At 40.7% G+C, this 20,813-nt stretch overlaps 1 protein-coding gene across 1 annotated transcript; it reads left to right on the top strand.

Moving 5' to 3' along the window:
* Positions 1-7,508: 7,508 nt before the first annotated feature.
* On the top strand, positions 7,509-12,452 carry LOC114911063 (antigen WC1.1-like). Its single transcript, XM_029254128.1, has 12 exons — positions 7,509-7,542; positions 7,724-8,020; positions 8,212-8,532; positions 8,641-8,943; positions 9,038-9,109; positions 9,702-10,013; positions 10,157-10,321; positions 10,530-10,616; positions 11,373-11,441; positions 11,581-11,658; positions 12,089-12,214; positions 12,334-12,452. The coding sequence occupies exons 1-12, from the start codon at positions 7,509-7,511 to the stop codon at positions 12,450-12,452; spliced, it is 1,983 nt and encodes a 660-aa protein (XP_029109961.1).
* Positions 12,453-20,813: the final 8,361 nt, after the last annotated feature.

Here is a 20,813-nt window from a genome sequence, read left to right as displayed (position 1 = left end):
GAGTCCCGCTTGGGGTGCCTTGCGACGGACTGGCGTCCTTTCCTGGGTGTGTCCCCTCCCCATCCGGCCTTTTGCCCTGTGTTGCCGGGCAGGCTCCGGTTCCCTGCGACCCCATATGAGACAAGCGGTTCAGAAAATGTGTGGGTGTGTGTGTGTATAAATACATGCACAAACCTGAGTATAAAAAAATTGCTTATTACTCAGTGGTTGAGTCATCAGCAAGATGTAACTCATCCTCTCTAAGTTTGCTGGCTTCTGAACCAACCTCATTGAGTGCCTCTAACTTTAATTTAGTCACTGAGTCTCTTCTCCATCCCCAGAACCTGATGATGTGAGGCTGGTCAATGGAAGCAGCTCTTGTTCTGGGAGAGTGCAGGTGTTTCGTTGGGGACAGTGGGGGACAGTTTATCACCGTAACTGGGACATGAACGATGCTGCAGTCGTGTGTAGACAGCTGGACTGCGGTTCTGCTGTGTCGGTACCAAGTGGAGACCGTTTTGGAGAAGCTTCTGGAAAGATGGTCCTGGGTGATGTTTCCTGTAGTGGGACAGAATCTGCACTGAGGGAGTGTGGGTCACTGGATGGGAGGGAACACAACTTACCTCATACATTTGATGCTGGAGTGATCTGTTCAGGTAGGAGATGTTATGGCAATTGGAGACAATGTGTTTACACACAGATCATTTCCTAAATGTTCTCATAGCTACTTTTCACTCCAACATTTTATGGTAAATTTTCCACCACTATTGTATTATTTTATAATTCCAGATTTTGTCAGACTTGTGGGAGGAGCTGATCGCTGTTCTGGGAGAGTGGAGGTGAAGTTCAGTCACTCCTGGGCTACAGTGTGTGATGCTGACTTTGACTGGCAGGATGCTCAGGTGGTCTGTAAGGAGCTGGACTGTGGGGGTCCTTCAGCGCTACAAAAGGGGTCTCACTTTGGTCGTGGTAAAGGTTCCATCTGGTCTAAGAACTTCCAGTGTGAAGGTCATGAGTCCTTCCTTCATGAGTGTCTCACCTCAGACAGACCACAGCAAAGCTGCACACATGGAGTACAACTGACTTGTAAAGGTAAGTACAACATGAGTGTAACACACGTGCAACACGTGGTGTAATGTTTTGTTCTCAGGCCAGTAGGTTCGTCCGTGGAGGTGTAAATAAAGGACCACTCGATTTGGCAATTATTAAAATTAACTATTAAACTTTACCAAAAACTATATTTTTCTTATTTCCCATGTACATTATTTCAGTAAAACATTACCTTAAATAACATAAAACTGAACTCTGATAACTTAAAGCAACAAGGAAAAAAAAAGAATAATTTGCTTACACAATACACCATACAAATTGTAGCAACTAAGGGTGCACCCCATATTATTATAACTACTAGGCTCAGTTCTTTGGGTTGCTCGCCATCTACGCCTTCGTGTAGAAAATCGTTGTTGCTCCAAAAAAAATTACAACTGACCGAATCCGTGTGCAACGGAAACAGCGGTGGAGTGATTTTCTCAATTTCTTAAATTTTATCCCACTCAGTCAAACAGTTTCGCGTGTGCGCTCTATTCACGACGTTCAGTTACAAGCCTGAATCAGTGGCGCTCTTCACAGAACTGCCACGTGGGAAGGCGGGACTTCCAGTTGTGCTCTCATCCTACTGGATGATTGACCCAGTCAATCAAATCTAAGAAATTAGGAAAAAAGAAAAATACACACACACACACACACACACACACATTTTCAGAACCGCTTGTCCCATACGGGGTCACTCCTCTCTATCATAAAATTATTTTCCTTAATTTATGTTAAATCTGCTAATCGTGTAATATATTGTACAATATATTTACAGGGTTACATCAGCATTATTAAACTATTCTTATTAGAAAATGTGAACTTTTAGTTGCTTACTTTTCATATTCTGTGTTTACAGGAACTATAATGATATGATGTTATTCAGATAAGAAGTGGTTTGTGGTTTTTCTGTATCAAAGAGTGCTTTCCAAATTGTAAGGATGTCCCTTCAGCTCATCAGTTCCCTCCCATTGAAAATATTCATTAATAATGGTATTACTTACTTGGAGCTAAAGGTCTGCTGCTGTGGTCTAATTATTTCTCTTTTCCCAGGACCTAATGATTTGAGACTGGTGAATGGAAGCAGTCCTTGCTCTGGGACAGTGGAGGTGTACCGCTGGGGACAGTGGGGGACAGTGGCCCAGTATAACTGGGACTTAAACGATGCTGCAGTGGTGTGTAGACAGCTGGGCTGTGGCTCTGCTGTAGTAACACCAATTAAAGCTCACTTTGGAGAAGGTTCTGGAAGGGTGCTGCTCAGAGATGTTTCCTGCAATGGGTCAGAGTCTGCACTGAGGGACTGTGGAGCAGTTGACTTGAGACACATAGACTTCCCACACAAGTTTGACGCTGGAGTTGTCTGCTCAGGTAGGATACAGTATCTGGTATTAGACTGTCAGTTGTAATGGTTTTCTTGCACCCCGTTTGCACAGTACACCAATGCATCGGAGAGATGGTTGGTGAAACAGGGAGGGTATGTGTCATACTGTGGTGCATAGTGCCATGTGTTTGAATGGGAGAAAGAAGGATATACAGACAGCATTTATCTGAATTGCTTTATTAGAACACCCAAACACAGGGAAACAATGCTTTCAGTTTTGGAAGCCCATTTCCTCCCAAACCTGCACCTCAAGCTCGGCTTCCCCAGTTAGCTTAGCACAAACAGAGTCTCTCTCATCACATTCCTCAACGCAGTCACCCCATCATTTCCCCAGAAGTGCCCCCAGTGGTTGCACACTTACATTTCACATTTTTCCCATAATGCAACGATTTACAATAACCACATTCCCCGCTCGAACACCAGTAATGCAGGTCATTATAATACTATAGCAGTATAGTAAAATATCCTCCTCTTATTAAACTGCTAATCTTAGGACATTGCTATTTCAAGTGAATGGAAGAGTGGAAAAAGTCCACCAGTCTCCATATCTTCAGCAACTGTTTGTCCAAAGCAAGGTCACAGTGGACCAGAGTCTAGCCCAGAAGTATAGGTTGTAAGAGAGGGTATACCATGAATAGCGTACAAGTATATCACATGCCAATTACACATAGACACACACACACTCATGGACTCATACATACCTTCTACCGCTGCATTCAGTTAATTTTTCATATATGTGGAGAACTTTTATTCAGTTTTTTCCTCATCATTTCTGAATTTATTTGAGTCTACAGCTGCCACTGGTATTGCCACAAATAAAAGGAGTGACCCAGTTTCTGTCAGACTATTTACACGTAATGACACGGCTTTCGCCAATTTATAGTATACCTGTGTTACTCCTTATTAATTTCTTAATGTAGTCTTCTTAGATTTTGCACTTGAAGATTACTTTATTGGTTCACTACATTGCCATCAGTGCAATGAAAGACAATATATATATATATATATATGAACTGTCTACTGTAATGGTTTTCTAGCGCCCCATTTCAGCTGTAAATCAACGCATCAAAGAGATGGTTAGTGTAATTCTGATGTTGTGGAATTTATGTTTAAAATTTTAGGTTTCAGTCTTAAAAAGGGGTTCTTTCTCTTTTACTGAAATTGCACTTGAACTGCAGCTATAAATACAAATCTGGATTTTTTCCCCTTGAAAAGTTGATACAAAATATTTTTTTTTCACATTTACGTTATCTACAATTCAGCAAATACATTTTTTTGCAGTAAAGAAAATATTCTCAGTATTTTTAACAGCAAGTCTTTTTATCATAATATAGCAATACATAAATCTTAAGATACAGTCATTTCAATTAAAGATGAGCGTGGAAAGGCTCATTTGTCATCAGTCTATCCATCATCAATAAACACTTGTCAAGTGCAGGGTCACAGCTGTCCAAAGTCTATCCCATAGAAATAGGCTGCAATACACCTTACATAGGGTGCAATAACACACACACACACACACACACACGGACTCACATACACCCACACAGCTACTTTCAGTTAATGCTAAGATTTGTTGAGAAACTTTATCAATTTTTTTTGGATCATTTCTGAATTTATTCCAGGTTACAGCTGCCTCTGGTTTTGCCACAAATAAAAGGGGTGACCCAGTTTCTGTCACATTATTTACACATCACGACACTGTTTTCTCTGAAACATATTTAACTGTTGTAGTATACCTGTGTTACTCATTAATTCCTTAATGTAGACTTCTTCGATTTTGCACTTGTAGATTAGATTACTGCTTCACTATATTGCCATCAGTGCAATGAAATGCATTTTAGAGCAATTCGTAATCAAACACTGAGTTGCTTTTGCCAATTTTAAAGCCAGACTGCTTAACCTGTTTTCGGATTCCAGATTTTGTGCAACTTGAGGGTGGAGCTGATCGCTGTTCCGGGAGAGTGGAGGTGAAGTTCAGTCAGTCCTGGGCTACAGTGTGTGATGCTGACTTTGACTGGCAGGATGCTCAGGTGGTCTGTAGGGAGCTGGACTGTGGAAATCCTTCAGCTCTACACAGGAGGTCTCACTTTGGTCGAGGTGAAGGTCCCATCTGGTCTAAACACTTCCAGTGTGAAGGTCATGAGTCCTCTCTACATGAGTGTCTCACCACAGACAGACCAGAGCAGAACTGCACACATGGCAGTGGCGTGGGATTGATTTGTACAGGTGAATTTTTAATATGTTAATACTTACTTTACTTCATCACCATGTAATGCTCATTACACTCTTACTGTTATGACCTTGTGTGATCCTTTAGCTTTCTGACATCACAATTCATTCAGCAGAAATGTTTGTGAAAATCTCATTTTGTCTGTAATTGAAAGTGAGAAGTACTCCTTTTAGTTTTTATAATCATTTAATTGAATTAATATAAACTTACCATAATTCCAAACACTTAATTCCAAATCCAAGACTTTGAAGTTTTTTAAACTTGCATTATGTTGTACTTTTTTCAAATAAAGAACGTTTCAAAGACTTCAAGCTTGGTACCTAAAGGACATTTTTCAGTAGAGTTGGACTCTCCTCTACACAGCCTTAATGGTTGTGTCAGCTAAACTCCCAACCTTCATACGACTCTGAAGACAAGTGTTCCTTTTCCCCACAGGTTTAATGGTTTTAGGCAAGGGGTGAAATTAAGGACATAATAATGAATATACAGTATATCAATAACCCATTTTCACATAAGCATACAAACCTTAATGCATCACAACTGGACTAATCTAATGTACAAAGTAAATATGCATTACTTAAAATAATCCTTAAAGATTCATTCTGATTTATCAAACATTAGCAGACAATTCTTACAGTATTTCCTTAAGACAACACCATCAATGACGATTAACGTTACTACTCAAAATTTTAACATCTCGTGACAAAATGGAGACTACAAGATTCATGAAGTGAAACTGAATGAAAACATACAGGCGATGCTGTTGCAGGGTTGAGGATGGAGAGAAGTTCACCATGTGCACTGATGATAATAACAGAACTACTTCCTGTCAGAGAAGAAGCATAAAAGTCTGAGAAATACATAAAATATACAATAAACCACCAGTAGATGGAATCAGCTCACATTTTGCCTACTACATGAAAAACAATTTACATTCAAATACCTTCAATATTTGCTCAGAATCATAATTAATTTATCAATAACTTCACTGTAACAGCACAACAGTTGTGAGTTCAGTAATGCACGAGTACAGTACACCGGTAATTCTACTTTCCTCAGAGGGAAAATTTTTCATTCCTGTTGACAGCGTGTACATTGAGGACTGCATTTCAGAGGGTGATTCTGTACCTTGTCTTTCTAGGACCTGAAGAAGTAAGGCTGATGAATGGAGGCAGTCCCTGTGCAGGGACATTGCAGTTCTATCGCTGGGGACAGTGGTGGCCAATACATCCAGTATCTGCTGTTATAAAACGGGTTCTAAATCCATGTGCAGTGGTGGGCAGACAGCTGGGCTGTGGGCCATTGCAATTCCTTGGTGGACCAGAATATGAAGTAGTCTTTGAAAAAAACGTCTTACCTGGAGAAGATGTCTGCAAAGGGTCTGAATCTAAAATGAAGGACTGTTTAAAAGATCTTTTCAATGAGATAGATTTCACTTCCAAGCATGTCATGCAAATGACTTTTTCAGGTAGAGAACAATCTACCTCAGAGTATACTACATTTTTCCCTGCAATCTTTTTTTTAAATTTCATTTTTATTATGTGTAATCTTTCAACCCCCCCTTTTTTGTTTAATTGGTTATTACTTTCTCCCGAAAGCATCCTCATTCCTCAATTTATTAATCACACCAAATGTCAATGCTCAAAAAAAGAAAACGTTCTCTTAGTAGTTAAAAAAAAGTCTTACACAATATTCCTGTCAAATTTCACAGATAAAAAACAATTATGTTAAATTTACAAAATAATTCAAAGAGACATATATACAATGGTTACTGAAAGAATGTATTTTAATGATTATTTGCACATTTCTCTACCTGCGGTATCAGAGCAGTATTTCGATGACTGTAATACATTTACGTTAGATTTACATTTATTTAGCAGACGCTTTTCTCCAATGTGACGTACATCTCGGAGAATAATAGTGAAGTGAAGAAAGCTGATTTTTTTCGATGATGAAAACACTGATAATTCTAATTTCAGTAAACAAAGTACTGCAACCTTCAAAGCAATATTTTTGTTTTTATTGAAATGTATCATATGAGCAAGTTATTCTCTTTCTTACATCAGGTCATCGAGGGATTCGGCTAAGAGGAGGAGCTCACTCCTGCTCTGGGAGACTAGAAGTTCAACACGGAAAGATCTGGGGAACAGTGTGTGATGCTGATTTTGACTGGCAGGATGCTGAGGTGGTCTGTAGGTCCCTGGACTGTGGGGAACCTGCAGAGGTGGTAGGGACATCCAGATTTGGTCGAGGAGAGGGACAAGTGTGGGCCGAGGAGTTTCAGTGTCGAGGAAACGAGTCTCATCTTGTGTTTTGTCCAAAAGCAGCACACAATCAGAGTTGTGCCCATGACAAAAATGTTGGACTGATGTGTTTTGGTAAGGTCTTCCTTGTCTCATACCATTGTAAAAATTAGCTTTGACACTGTTTGCTAAACATATAAAAAAAGAAAAATCTAATTTAGCAAGGTCTTCAGTGTTGTGTTTTACTACAATACAGTAATAATAAGAGTGATTGAGGAAAAAAGAAAAACTGCCTGAATTTAACCACGTTGCTCATTCTGGTATTCACAGGGTACACAAACATTAGGCTAATGAATGGTCCTGACCGGTGCTCTGGTAGAGTACAGCTGAGATACAGTGGAAAATGGGGGACTGTGTGTAATGAATCATGGGATATGAGGGCCTCTGATGTCCTCTGCCATCAACTGAAGTGCGGTCATGCTGTGGGACAGGCCTGGTTTGGGGAAGGAAGTGGTCCCATCTGGCCTGATGTATTTCAGTGCCATGGGAACGAGACACAACTCTCCCAGTGTGCTGTGTCCCCATGGAGTCGGGCAGCCTGCTCTCATGGACAGGATGTAGGAGTGATCTGCTCTGGTGAGGACCTACAGGTTAAATGAAGCTGAGACAACTGAAGTGGATGGATATTCAATGAAATTATAAAAGCACTTAGCACATACATGCCCAGCACATTTGAAATGATTCAGAGACAGAGACATGTCGCCTTCATTTTTACAGGTTCGTCTCCGTCCCTTTCAGTTGGGGGAGTCAGGCTGCTGTCAGGGGGGAGTGACTGTGAGGGCTGGGTGGAGGTTTTCTACAACCAGACATGGTGGAGGATCCATAAGAAGTCCTGGAGCTTCACAGATAGTTCCGTGGTCTGCAGACAGCTCGGCTGTGGCTCTGCAGCGAAGGTCCGTCCATCTGGGGCAGGTGAAGGTGACAGGTGTGTGACGGGATTCCAGTGTTCAGGAACGGAGGCTCATCTGGGGACCTGCAGCTCTCCACAAATACTCACCTGCAAACCCAGAGACCAGGTGTTCATAATCTGCACCAGTGAGTGTTCCCAATGAGATTTGATTTCTGCATTGTCATTTAACAGATCATATTCAAACCAGACCAGTTAAATTTAATGTCAGTTTACTGTGATATGGGAAAGCTACTGTTCTGACTAGTTGCTATTTTCACATTCCTAAAATACTTTAGCTGAAGTCAAGTTAGTTTCCTCACACTGTGTGTTCTTCCAGACCACAGGTCTCTCCGGCTGATGGGAGGTGATGGAGAGTGTGCTGGGAGGCTAGAGGTTTTCCACGGGGGCTCCTGGGGTACAGTGTGTGATGACTCCTGGGGTCTGGCAGAAGCTCAGGTGGCCTGCAGACAGCTGCGATGTGGGACAGCCCTCAGCGGGGAGAACCCGGTACCAGCCTACTTCGGCCCAGGATCTGGACCCATCTGGCTTGGGCGACTGGGCTGTGTAGGAAATGAGTCGTCCCTGTGGGACTGTCCCTCAGTACGGTTTGAGCAGCAAGACTGTGGTCACAAGGAGGACGTGGGGGTTGTGTGCTCAGGTACAGGATAGGAGAGATTTTATTTTCTTTATCCTCATCTTATCTACTGGATAAGCCCATGATGACAATATTCCTGGTTCAGCCTTCTCTTCTCCCTTTCATGCTCAGAGCACAAGCTTCTGCGTCTGTCTGAGGGCTGCTCTGGCCATACAGAGGTCTACTACAATGGAAGCTGGAGAAGCGGGTGCTTTAATTACATGGAAAAGACCACAGCAGCAGTGATCTGTCATCAGCTCGGCTGTGGAGACAAGGGGACAGTCGATGAGACAATCTCCAGGCTCAGTCCTGAACCTACAGGAGATGATGGTCTCAAATGTCGCCCCCATGACTCCTCACTGTGGCAGTGTCCATTTTCACCATGGGGGCAGAACACTTGTACTGATAGCAAGATGGCTAAGATCCACTGCTCAGGTGAACTTTACAGTAAGCCCACATACAGTAGTATATTGATGTATTTCTTCATACGTTATTCATAAATTGTCTTCCTCTTCAATTTTCTTTGCAGAAGCCGATAAGGTTAATTCCCCTTTGGACTTCACTGACTGTGGCTCTTCCACTTACAAGAGTTCATGTTCAGGTAAGATTGTGAAGAGAAAAATCTTGACAGTAGTCTTTCTTATGAAGCAGCAATGTTTCATCGATGTGTCTTTAGAAGAATAAAAATTAAAAGTTTCTGCAAAGAATTTTAGTGTTTTCAACAATGAATCCTTGTGGTCCCATGAATGAAAAGAATAGTGAGTTCAACCACAACACACATTTTAATTACACAATTTAAATAAACAGAGCATGAAAACATAAGTTATTACAGAGCAACTTGAAAGAAACAAAAATCTTCATTTCACTATTTTAGTGGTATTGTCATTTATTTCTCATACATTGTTTTCATAGGTTTCAGACTATTTGAAAATGATATGAATCTTTAGTAATTAATGATTAATGGTTTTAATTTGTTCTGCCCCAGCCATATTTTCCCCTTTGAAAATATGTTTATTGCTATTGATACATGTTTATTCTAACTGGCATGACGTGGTGTTTCTTAGGAACACAGCTGTCAAATTAAAGCAGAAGAGAGGAGGATCAGAAGAACTGAATATATGTACTGGAAGTGTTGGGTAAATGTGATCAATTCAGTTCTTGCTTGGCTAACATGAGTCTCCCCCCTCTGCTAGGCCACTTGCCCCTGAGACTCATGGGGGGTGCAGACACTTGCTCCGGCAGGGTAGAGGTGTACCATAATGGCTCTTGGGGGACTGTATGCAATCATTTTTGGGACCTGGACGATGCTGCAGTGGTGTGCAGGCAGCTGGGATGTGGAGCGGCCCTCAGGGCAGAAAGGGAGGACAGTTTCAAGAAGGGAGATGGTGTCATCTGGCTGGATGAGGTGAACTGCAGGGGCAGTGAGCGCTATCTGTGGCACTGTTCTTTTTCAGTGCAGCAGAGCAGCTGCTCACACAAGCAGGATGCTGGGGTTACCTGTGCAGGTAAATCTGGGAGGGACATGAACCCCTGATTATCACACTGACTGTAATACTCTTAATACCACTGATGCTGTTTCATGTATTTATCAGTTGTGGATGATATTGTTAGTATCCTGAACAAGACTTTGTTTAAACCCCCATTCAAGGTGGAGCTGTAACTGCCCCACTAGTGACTGGACCTCCCAAAGACCTTCAGTCCACAACACACCAGTCTGTCCCAGCAGTGTCCTCTGTGGTTCTTGGGTGCCTAATCTCACTTCTTCTGTTGCTGTTGGCTGGACTGATGTACAAGAACTGGGTGATGAGGAAAGGTAGGAAGTTAGTTAGTTAAAAAAATAATCTATGCTAAAACATTCAGTATATGGATTTGTGATATAATCTGGACACTTTCAACAGTACAATGCGTATATGAAGTTGAATAATAGCAAGATGAAAAAGAGTAACAATTCTGCATTTATTTTTGCTTGAGCAAAACAATGTGCTTCTCGTAGTTCTTATGCTGCTCCACATTCTCTGTAGAACTCATCAAGAGTGAACACGACCGACTAGATCTAGCCATCTATGAGGAGATTGATAACAAATATACTATCCAAGCAACTGAGCAAGGTAAGGTTAAAGGACCTTTTCAACCCCCGAATAACTATGATTGCATTTTATAGTCACTACAGAACAGCAAACAAATGTAGAGAAGATACAGACAGCTGTTGAAAATTTTAAAAATTGGACTGTAAGAGTGTCTGATTTGTGAAGACACAACAGTACATGAAAAGTGTATCTTCCAGCCTCAAAATATATTGATGCAGGTATTAGAATACCTTGACTACAGGAAATAACATAGTAAATGCAGCTTTTGTGGCCAAGGAAACATAGTTAGCTTTGTAACATTCTTTACTTTGTCCTAATTTTCAGTAATTTGGGTTACATGAGGCGCCAATGTCTCTAAACATTCAATAATCTAGTGAGCTGCACAATTAAAGCATTTTTTGGGATACAAATATTTAATGGTCTGTCAGTAAAAGGTGAGTTACTAGGTGGTACTTTTGGCTTTTCTCATCATCATTTTATTTAGTAGTGTGTCTAGATCAACCACTTTAGCAAACACACACACTGTCTGTAGCTGCTTCTCCCAAGCGGGGGTCGCGGCGAGCTGGAGCCTAACCTGTCATAACAGGGCGTAAGGCTAGAGAGGGAGGGAGGGAACACAGCCAGGATGGGACGCCAGTCCATCACAAGGTACCCCAAGCAGGGCTCAAACCCCCACCCACCAGAGAGCAAGCACAGCCCAAACCCGCTACGCCACCGCACCCCCAAGAACGAAAACAGGCAAAACAATAAATGAACTAAGACCTTCTCTTTTGTAAGGTGATGTGCTGGACGAGCTGCCCTTAGACTATGAAGAGGTGGGGGAAACTGAAGGAGACCATCTGTTAGGTAAGTTATGGGTGTCTTTTAAATGTCATATGAATTTAAAAACAATTTCGCTAAATAAATTTTAAGCACTTCAGTTTTAGCATATTTTCAAGAACATAAACCTGCTGTTTGAAATCTGCATCTGTGGCTGTTTATTTAGATGAGAGAAAGACTGAAGGTAGTCCAGAAGATCACGGTAATGCCTCTATGCCAAAGAAGATCCAAGAAACACAGTCAGGTTGGATTTGCCCTTTGCTCTACACTTGTGTCTTTTTATCAGGATTTTTGTTTCAAGAATGTTGGTTAACTATTGTATTTGTTCTAGCATCCTATAAAAATATAATCCTCTTTCCAAGTTGGTTTGATGGTACCGAATCTGCAGTAACATCTGTTTGTAAAAACCCTTTTTGAACAGCGTATATGTATTTATCACTATGCTATTGGTGTCTAAGACAGTTCTGTGTGAGCGAAATCAGTTTTCAGTACAATGATTAGCTGAAATTTAAAGACAATTTTCTAAGGCGGGGTCCTGTAAAGAGAATTTTAAGTCGACATGGGGCCTAGAAATGGTTATGCAGCTCTCCTTGAGATTTTGGTCCAATTTTTTTAACATCAGAGTTAGAAATGCTGTGAAAGTCACACATATTCTCTTCTGATGATTTTCGCAGTAGATACACTGGAGTACTACAATGATTCCCCTGCACATCAGAACCTTGAATATGATGATGTCACAGTTGACCAGACCAGTGACTATGACGATGTTGCTGTGGAGCAAAGCCTAAAGTCTCAGTTAGGTAAGTTGATGTAAAACTGAAATTATTCACCCTTTCAAGGTCACTGATGTTGCTCAGGAAATTACATTATCTATTATGCAAACCACTTTTGCAGTTCAAACCATATGAATCTCTTACAGATCTCTATCCAAATAATCCTACAGGACACAGAACTATTGCAACATCACTGACCCATGACGGAAGACTCCCTGAAGCTGACAGCACTGACTATGATGATGTAGGAGAGGAGCCTCTGTAAGAAGGAGAAGATGAAGGGACTGACAGGATAGTGTTGAAATACCTGCTGACAGTTGTGTTTGATAATGTTCTATTGTTCTTGAAGTGTCTGAATATTTGCTTAGTCTTCAAATATTGTTTTATTTTATCAGTTTCCTTCAGAAAATGGCTAATGATTTAGTTTTTAACCATGAGAATTGAATTTTTCTATAAATGAAGTATTTTCCTTCTGTGGCAGTCTCTTTTTTGTGTGAGAACATTTAGACACCATAAAGCTTCTGAAGTTGCTATGAAGTACATTGTTGTCTTTTTTTGGCTTCATATTTAATATACAAATTTCTAACAGGTATCTAACTGTGTATGTGAAAACAAGTAATAAAAATGTGAGCTGCTGTCATTTCTAGAGCTGTAGTACTGAATTTACAAACATGTTGCTTCCTTGATACCAAAGGAAGGAGGGAGGGTGAGGCAGGGTAACACTAGGCAGCCCATGGTAAAAAAAAAAATAGGATGAAAGTTGAAGAAACAGTTTTTTCAGTTTAAGGTGGTCTCCAGACCACAGGATGACTACATTGCATTGTCTATAACTGCTCATTCCAAGCAGGGTCTTGGCAGGCTGGAGCCCACCTGGTAATGTGGGGCTGGAGGGGACACAGTATGGATGGGATACCAGTCCACCACAATGCACCCCAGGCAGGGCTTGAACCCCAGACCCACCACACAGCAGCCATAGGCCAAACCAGAAACACCACTGTACCCTGTCCCCTCATGGCTTAGTGCAGTTCCATTGTTACACAGTCTGTGAGTAGTATACAAGATGGTGCAAGAAGTGTTTGAGAAGCCTGAATGACTGGCAACAGCTTAGAAATAAAATCAGCTTGTTGTAGTGTTATCAGCCCACACACCTTATTCACCGTGGTGACTTACACTGCTAGATACACTACTTACAAAGGGTCACTCATCCATACATCAGTGGAACACACTGTCTCTCTGTCACTCACACACTACGGGTGAGCCTGAACGGCATGTCTTTGGACTGTAGGAGAAAACTGGAACACCCAATAAAACCCACGCTGACACAGGGAGAACATGCAAACTCTGCACCTGGGTGCTGTGAGACAGCAGCGCTGCTGTTTATATGCAGTTATTCCATTTGGCTTGTTTGATGCACCAGTTTTATTACAGATTCAGTAGTCACATGTTATCCAGGTCGAAATGTTTATAGGGAACATGATAAATCAAGGTTGATGCTCTTAGTGATGTACCCTCAGGTACTAGTAATCATGTGCGATGTTTATTTTCTTGGATATTTGATGAAATTGCTGAGGTAAACACTGTAGTAAAAGATAAAATGAGTGAAAGGCAATAGGTAGAATTAATCTTTATTCTGGTGACAGTTTGGTGAACTCTTGATGAGATACCTTCAATTTACGAAAATATAGAAGAAACTGAGATATTGAACTACACTACTATGAGATGAAAGCACAAAAATATAGGTTAGGCGGATGGGACAGTGCTGCTAAGCAGCATAAGATGGTAAATTCTCTACTGAATATATTACTTGAATTCAAGGAACTGCATTCAGTCATCAAGTTGTATTTATTGAAGGAGCTGGCGATTTCTCCAGATTGACTTGTTAAGCTGTTTCTGAGTGACCTGAGCATTTGCAAAGGGACTGAATGAACAAGGTTTTATGAATAACGGAATGTAACTCATTAGGAGAGAAACATTTTTCAGCCTTTACTTGTAGCATAGTGATTAGTGCTGCTGATTTTGGACCCAAAGGTTGCAGGTTTTAGTCTCATGTCAAGCTGTAGTAGCCTTGAGCAAGGTACTTACCCTGAGCTGCGCCAGTAAAAAGACCCAGCTGTTTAAATGGGTAAATAATTGTAAGTTGCTTTGAAGAAAAGCATCCGCAAATTGAATAAATGTATTACAGTTTCAACTGTCAAACATTTTGAGGAGCAATTTAAGCTTAGTATTGTGCTCAAAGGCACTACAGCAGGATTCAGACCACAGGCATTTTAAGTGCAAGGCAGCAATACACTACCTGCTGCTTTAACAGGTGCAACATCTGTGGTGGAATCTGTTTTGTGGTTATGCTATACGACTGAATACGGTAATGACGTAGGAGCTTACAGACTAGCTGTGGGGGAGTTTTTCTTGTTTTTTTTTCTAGAATCTTGCATGTGGTATAAGGCACATTTCAGCTTGTTTATTAAGAAAACTTGTTGATTTGTTGAAATTGATTTGGAGTGAATCCTGGGGAATCTTTAAGCTGGCAAATCTTTTAAAATGCTTCCATGAGATCATCCAAGCAAGGAGAAAGGTGAGCTTTGAGAACACAGCAACCACAGAATGATCACAATATAACACACTGCAGTGCAGTAATTAGACATCAACCTGAACTGTTCAAGTATGCAGTCATTCTCTTTGGGTTGCATGGGACACCAGCATCACTTAGCATTAGATTTGAAATGCAGTGAAGGATTTATGGGGAAGACGTAATGAGAAGAGAATTCACAGTGGCAGTTATTTCCTCCAGCTTCTCAAAGTAATTCGTATTCAAAAAATTGTTCTTTAATTTTCATTTACATTCACAGAAAAACGAAATAACTTTTCTGCAAACTGTTGGTTGTTTGTTTGGAAAATGTTTTTTATTTACCCTTTCTATTAAAGCTACTTTGGGTGACAGAAGCTTGCAGTCATATGACAGAGGTTTAAGTCCATATGTATTTCCGCTATGAGGGATTATCATCTTATACTGTACATGCTGGTTTACCACAGCTATCTACATGCATATGAGAAGATGAAGGGTAAAAATGTGAGCTGCCATACTTCCAAGAGCCTGGCGATGAAATACTGAGATAATGAATCGTGCATCGTGCAGGTGTGATATGAAAGGAATGGGGGAGATCGCGTAATGCTCAGTAACAAGACACAGTGCAACAAGATGAATAGGATGACAGGTCATTGAACAGTCTGTAAAAGCACTGCCAGAGACCACCAGAAGTACGTAATTATTTTCAAATTATTGACAGGGAATTATGAGAAGGTTCAATGAAAACACCAGAGACATATGTTCAATTGCTGTAGTGTCTCAGACACAAAGAAAATAGTTAGAAGAAGACTCCTACATTCCACACTTCATTTTTTAAATACAGTTGTACTTTTTTCGCAATATACAGCCCATTCCTTTCTTTTTTCCATTCGTTTGCAGCTACTGTCTCTGTCACAAACACATGTCTCTTTTCCCCTCTGTGTGTTTCCTCATTATCTGTGTTGTAGGAGGTGTCCACATTGTTATATTTTTTGGCAGATTTGGTAAAATGAATCATGCTACTTTTTCATTTGCTGTTATACCTGTATGAGGGTTGAGAGCATTTCCTGCCCTGTGTCTAATAAGGTAAAACTCAGTGCGATTGGTGGCGTCAGGTTCGGCTGTGTCTTCATTTAAGTGCTGTAACACTGAGCAGCACCTCAGTTTCTCTGAGAGCTGTGGGTGAAGGTTGGTGTCTCCACATCACACAGAACAGTGCTTGTGTGCTCTGCCAACTATGTGGAGCTGTTTGCTTCTCCGTTTCCTCCCTGTGATTCTTCTGCTTTCTTCAGCAGGTAGGAGCTCTGGTTTGGTTTCTTGAGTCTAATGTAGGCATGGGTCCTGGTCAAGAGCACGGGTCAAGTCTGGAAAGCATGCATGTAGTGACAGGACCACGGACAAGGTCTATGGGAACATTTAGTCAAGTCAGGTCTTTGGAAATGTGGTGTTTTTTTCTCAATAAAATTAATTAAATTAAAGGTTAATTAAAGTTAAAGATCTTTTCAAAACTGTATTTGACTTCTGCCAAAAGTAAGGTGAGAAAAGTGATATCGCAATAACAACGGCTTGTTCTTCTTTTTCTTGATAAGAGTGCTAAATTAAATCTTTTCTATCATTCGGATAAATGATATGTCAACCTACAAGCATCCCCACACCTTTCTAGTGCGCATCATATACTGTATTACTGTAAAAACTTTTTAAATAAGTGAAATTTATATAAATAGGGGATTTATTTTATTCTTTGGATTGTTGGATTATTTTTTGTAGCAATTTGTATAAGTTACAGTCCTGCCCATAGAGAATCTTTGTAAACAATTTGGAATGCATTCATTAAGGTAATGTAAATGTGGTTATTTCTTGAACCACTGAAATGTCACCACAGGACTCTTATGCTTTGTGCTTTTTCCTTCATAGACCTTATTAAATTGTCATTTCTCTTCAACTATCTTCTATCACTCATTCCATTTCTTCTTGTGTGGTTCTTTGTCTCAGAAGAATTTGTGTCTCTTTTCCGCTCCGATTCATCATTATAGGGATGTGCTTTTCAGTCGATGGAAGTGTCCGCAGAGGAAATAGTTGTGTATTTTGTATATATATGGTAAAATGTAGAGTGGCATCTTCTGATTAGCTGTTCACTTGTTTGAGACTTGTGTGCATTTCCTGCCCTGTGTCTAATAAGGCAGAGTTCATCGTGATTGGTCGTGTCGGTGAGGGCTGTGTCTTCATTTAAGTGCTGAAATGTCGAGCAGCAGCTCAGTGTCTCTCAGCTCAGGGTGAAGATTGGTGTCTCTTCATCATACAGAACTGTGTTTGTCAGCCCCGTTACACCTGGGGGCCTGTTTGTTTCCCCATTAGTGAAGTTCTTTTTGTGCAGCTGCCCTTAGTCTGTTCATTAAATCACAGGGCTCCAATAAATATTGGTAATAGCTTGTCATGTCACTGTCATGTTTGGTCTTTTTCGTGCCAACACAGGTCAGTTTGACTCCTGTTCATATGATACAGTTCTATACCCAGGGAATATATACATATATACTGTACATTTGAGTCACCCACTGTCCCACCCGTTTGAGGTCGAGAATCCAGTGGTATTAGATTTTTTGGTAACAATGTGTAAAGGGAAAAAAAACTTTATAATGGAGCTCTTATTTCTCTTAAAATGTATCAGAATAAAATGTGTTCACTTTTAGTGTACATCAGCTGTTCATATTACAAATGATCCGTTTTTGAAATAAACAGAAACAACGAATTTTTCAAGGTAATTTATTTTTTTCTTCACTTGTCTGTTTCCTGAAATGTCCCTCTCTGGTGAAGTAAAAGCAACCTGTGTTTATTTGCAGAGCTGGCATTTTGCAGTCAAATTTACCAAAACTGAACAGAAGTCTGGTAGCACCTTAATACGACTCACTTCCACAGTGTTTACAACTTTGGTGTTCATCATTATTGGTGATTAATACAATAAAAAGAAAAAATGTTGCACATGTCTGTGGGATGAATTAGTGAACAGCTGAGCCTGAACAAGAGTACACTTGCATCAAATGTCACTCTGTCTGATAGTCCAGGATTGTCTATAGTGCCTGTGAGAGTTTCTCTAAATACTGCCTGTCTTGTCTCTCTCCAGGACCTGAGGATGTAAGGCTGGTGAAGGGAGGCAGTCGCTGTGCTGGGACGGTGGAGGTGAATCGTGAGGGACAGTGGGGGACAGTAGTTAATTTTTACTGGGACATTAATGATGCTGCAGTGGTGTGTAGACAGCTGGACTGTGGCTCTGCTATATCAGCACCTCGCAGAGCTCACTTTGGAGAAGGTTCTGGACAAGAGCTTCTTACAGAAGTTGCCTGCAATGGGACAGAATCTACACTGTCCATGTGTCAGTCTGAAAATGCAGATCAAATCAGAGCAATAGGTTTTATTCCAGCTCCTCACATATATGATGCTGGAGTGATTTGTTCAGGTAGGTGACCTTTCGTATCACACAAATTAAGACAACTGCCCCAAAAAACATCCCAGAGTAAAGCAATGTCCACATTAAATGTTAAATGTAGAGATGTAATAGTTATTTCTAGTTATTTAATTTCTGCAACAATTTTTAATTTAAAATCAGCTTTTTATTAGGTTGTTTAAATACCTACACAATAAGGCATACAGTTTGTAAGTACATCATGAAGTCATTTACTGTGTCTTTACTGTTGGCTGATTTCTTTTGTTGATTTCACTGGCCAAGTTTGCTAGCAGTGAGACCAATCAAAGTTGAGTGTTGATAAGTCATAGCTACCGTTGAGTTTAATCTCTTTTTGATTAAGAAAAGAGTTCATTCATCTAAGGAAATGAAGTGTGAATTTAAACATGTTCAACATATAAAGAATATTTCTTTTAATGTATTGTGAAAATTTCAGACATCCCAAGTCTCCTGGAAATCAGTCTAAGTGTGATTCATAATCTCCCAGAAATGGTCCGCACTCCCACATTTTTTTGTTGGTGATACCCCATGCCAAAAGAATACAAAAAAAAATATCAGCAAGTAATTCAATTATATACCTGTGATTTTGTTTTGTGAAATGTGCCATTCGCAAGTTTTCCCAAGAGGAATGACCCCCATCCTCTATTTTTAATTTTTTTCACACACACACACACACACACACATTTTCAGAACCGCTCGTCCCTTATGGGGTCACGGGGAACCGGAGCCTACCCGGCAACACAGGGCGTAAGGCCAGAGGGGGAGGGGACACACCCAGGACGGGACGCCAGTCCGCCACAAGGCACCCCAAGTGGGACTCGAACCACAGACCCACTGGACAGCAGGACTGCGGTCCAACCCACTGCGCCACCACGCCCCCCTTAATTTTTTTCATTTTAGCTAATTATTTTATTATATTGACATCTTTTTTTTTTCCAAAGGAGGACTTCACTAGAGTTGCCCGAATATTAGTTTTTCAAAGTTGGGATGTGTGGATTGAAAAGTAAAACAGTTAAACATGGTCTCTTGATCACACAGGCTTTGGCAATATATGTATGCCACCCCATCATTTTTTTCTTATTCTTTTTTTCAAACTGTGTTTTTGTTTATTTTTTGCCCTCCATTGGTTCAGGAGACAATGCAATTAACCCAGGGAGTTTTTTCCAACTGTAGCTAGACAGCAGGCTTTGTCACAGAAAGAATGGGGTCTTTCATTTGTCACAAGCACACACACACATACATTTTCTGAACCGCTTGTCCCATACGGGGTCGCGGGGAACCGGAACCTACCCGGCAGCACAGGGCATAAGGGCGGAGGGGGAGGGGACACACCCAGGATGGGACGCCAGTCCGTCGCAAGGCACCCCAAGCGGGACTCGAACCCCAGACCACTGGAGAAAAGGACCTGGTCCAATCCACTCCACTACCACACCCCCTTGTCACAAGCAAACAACTTAAAATCCTCTCTAAAAACATTTCTAAGTGGTCAGCCATAGCAATGAACCATTTACATAAGTACTTCTCTGTAATGTTATACACAATGTTTCTGAATTCAGTTTTTTTCTCTTTTTTATGAACAACACAAGGTCACAGCAACAAACAGGTAGAGACTAAACACTGAGAAATTGCAGATACATAGACCAAGGGCAAAAGGATCATACTAAATCATTGGTGGCTTCACAAAAAGGTGTCAACAATGATTATTTTACAAATAAAAATGATATATCCAGCATCCCTTTAGACAGCCAATTCAGGAGCCCAAAGTCCACAACTGAATTAGAGAATGATCAGTTATATAGCTCTGAGCCAGAACCAAATTCTTTCTTATGTGTTCTAGGAAATTTGTAAAAGTGTAATAATACTTTCCATCATTTTCTTCAAGAAGGTCTGAGAACAGCAGAAAAAAGACCTGACATACAAGACCACTTAGAAACATGTATGCTCATCTAAACATAGAAAGAGGTTCTTATGTTATTGAACAAAAAAGAGGTTTCAACCAAGGTAGAAGAGAGACAAGTACCTTCAGTCAGTTTTTGGAGGACAATTTTCTTTTACTTGAGGAGCTGAGAAATGATGTTTGGTTTCTCTACCCATATGTTAACTGAATTTATTGTTAATTGTTACACAGTCTTAGATAAAATAAAAAAGCCAAGTGTGTAATATGCTTCTGTCTCTTTCAACAGGTCGTCCAATGATTCGACTAATGGGTGGAGCTGATCGCTGCTCTGGGAGAGTGGAGGTGAAATTCAATCAATCCTGGGCTACAGTGTGTGATGCTGACTTTGACTGGCAGGATGCTCAGGTGGTCTGTAGGGAGCTGGACTGTGGAAATCCTTCAGCTCTACACAGGGGGTCTCACTTTAGTCAAGGTGAAGGTCCCATCTGGTCTCAACACTTCCAGTGTGAAGGTGATGAGTCCTTCCTGCATGAGTGTCTCACCACAGACAGACCAGAGCAGATCAGCACACATGGAGTACAACTGACTTGTAAAGGTAAATATTCAAATTTGAAAGTCTCAGAAAAAACACATTAGGGATCTGTAATTCCAAATGACTGTGTTTGAACCACAAATACAAAGTACTAAATATAAATACATGTACAAACCT

The sequence above is a fragment of the Scleropages formosus genome, chromosome 8 (assembly GCF_900964775.1).
Source record: "Scleropages formosus chromosome 8, fSclFor1.1, whole genome shotgun sequence".
NCBI classification, from domain to species: domain Eukaryota; kingdom Metazoa; phylum Chordata; class Actinopteri; order Osteoglossiformes; family Osteoglossidae; genus Scleropages; species Scleropages formosus.
Note: the sequence above shows the minus strand (reverse complement) of the source record. Positions and strands in the feature narration are given on the sequence as shown.

What these genes read in the sequence shown, in the direction of transcription:
- LOC114911063 (XM_029254128.1), top strand. Translation starts at nt 7,509, where the DNA reads ATGGAGTCGGGCAGCCTGCTCTCATGGACAGGAT. An exon ending in GATCCAAGAAACACAGTCAG is followed by an intron (nt 11,659 to 12,088) that starts GTTGGATTTGCC and finishes TGATTTTCGCAG; the next exon opens with TAGATACACTGGAGTACTAC. An exon ending in AAGCCTAAAGTCTCAGTTAG is followed by an intron (nt 12,215 to 12,333) that starts GTAAGTTGATGT and finishes AATCTCTTACAG; the next exon opens with ATCTCTATCCAAATAATCCT.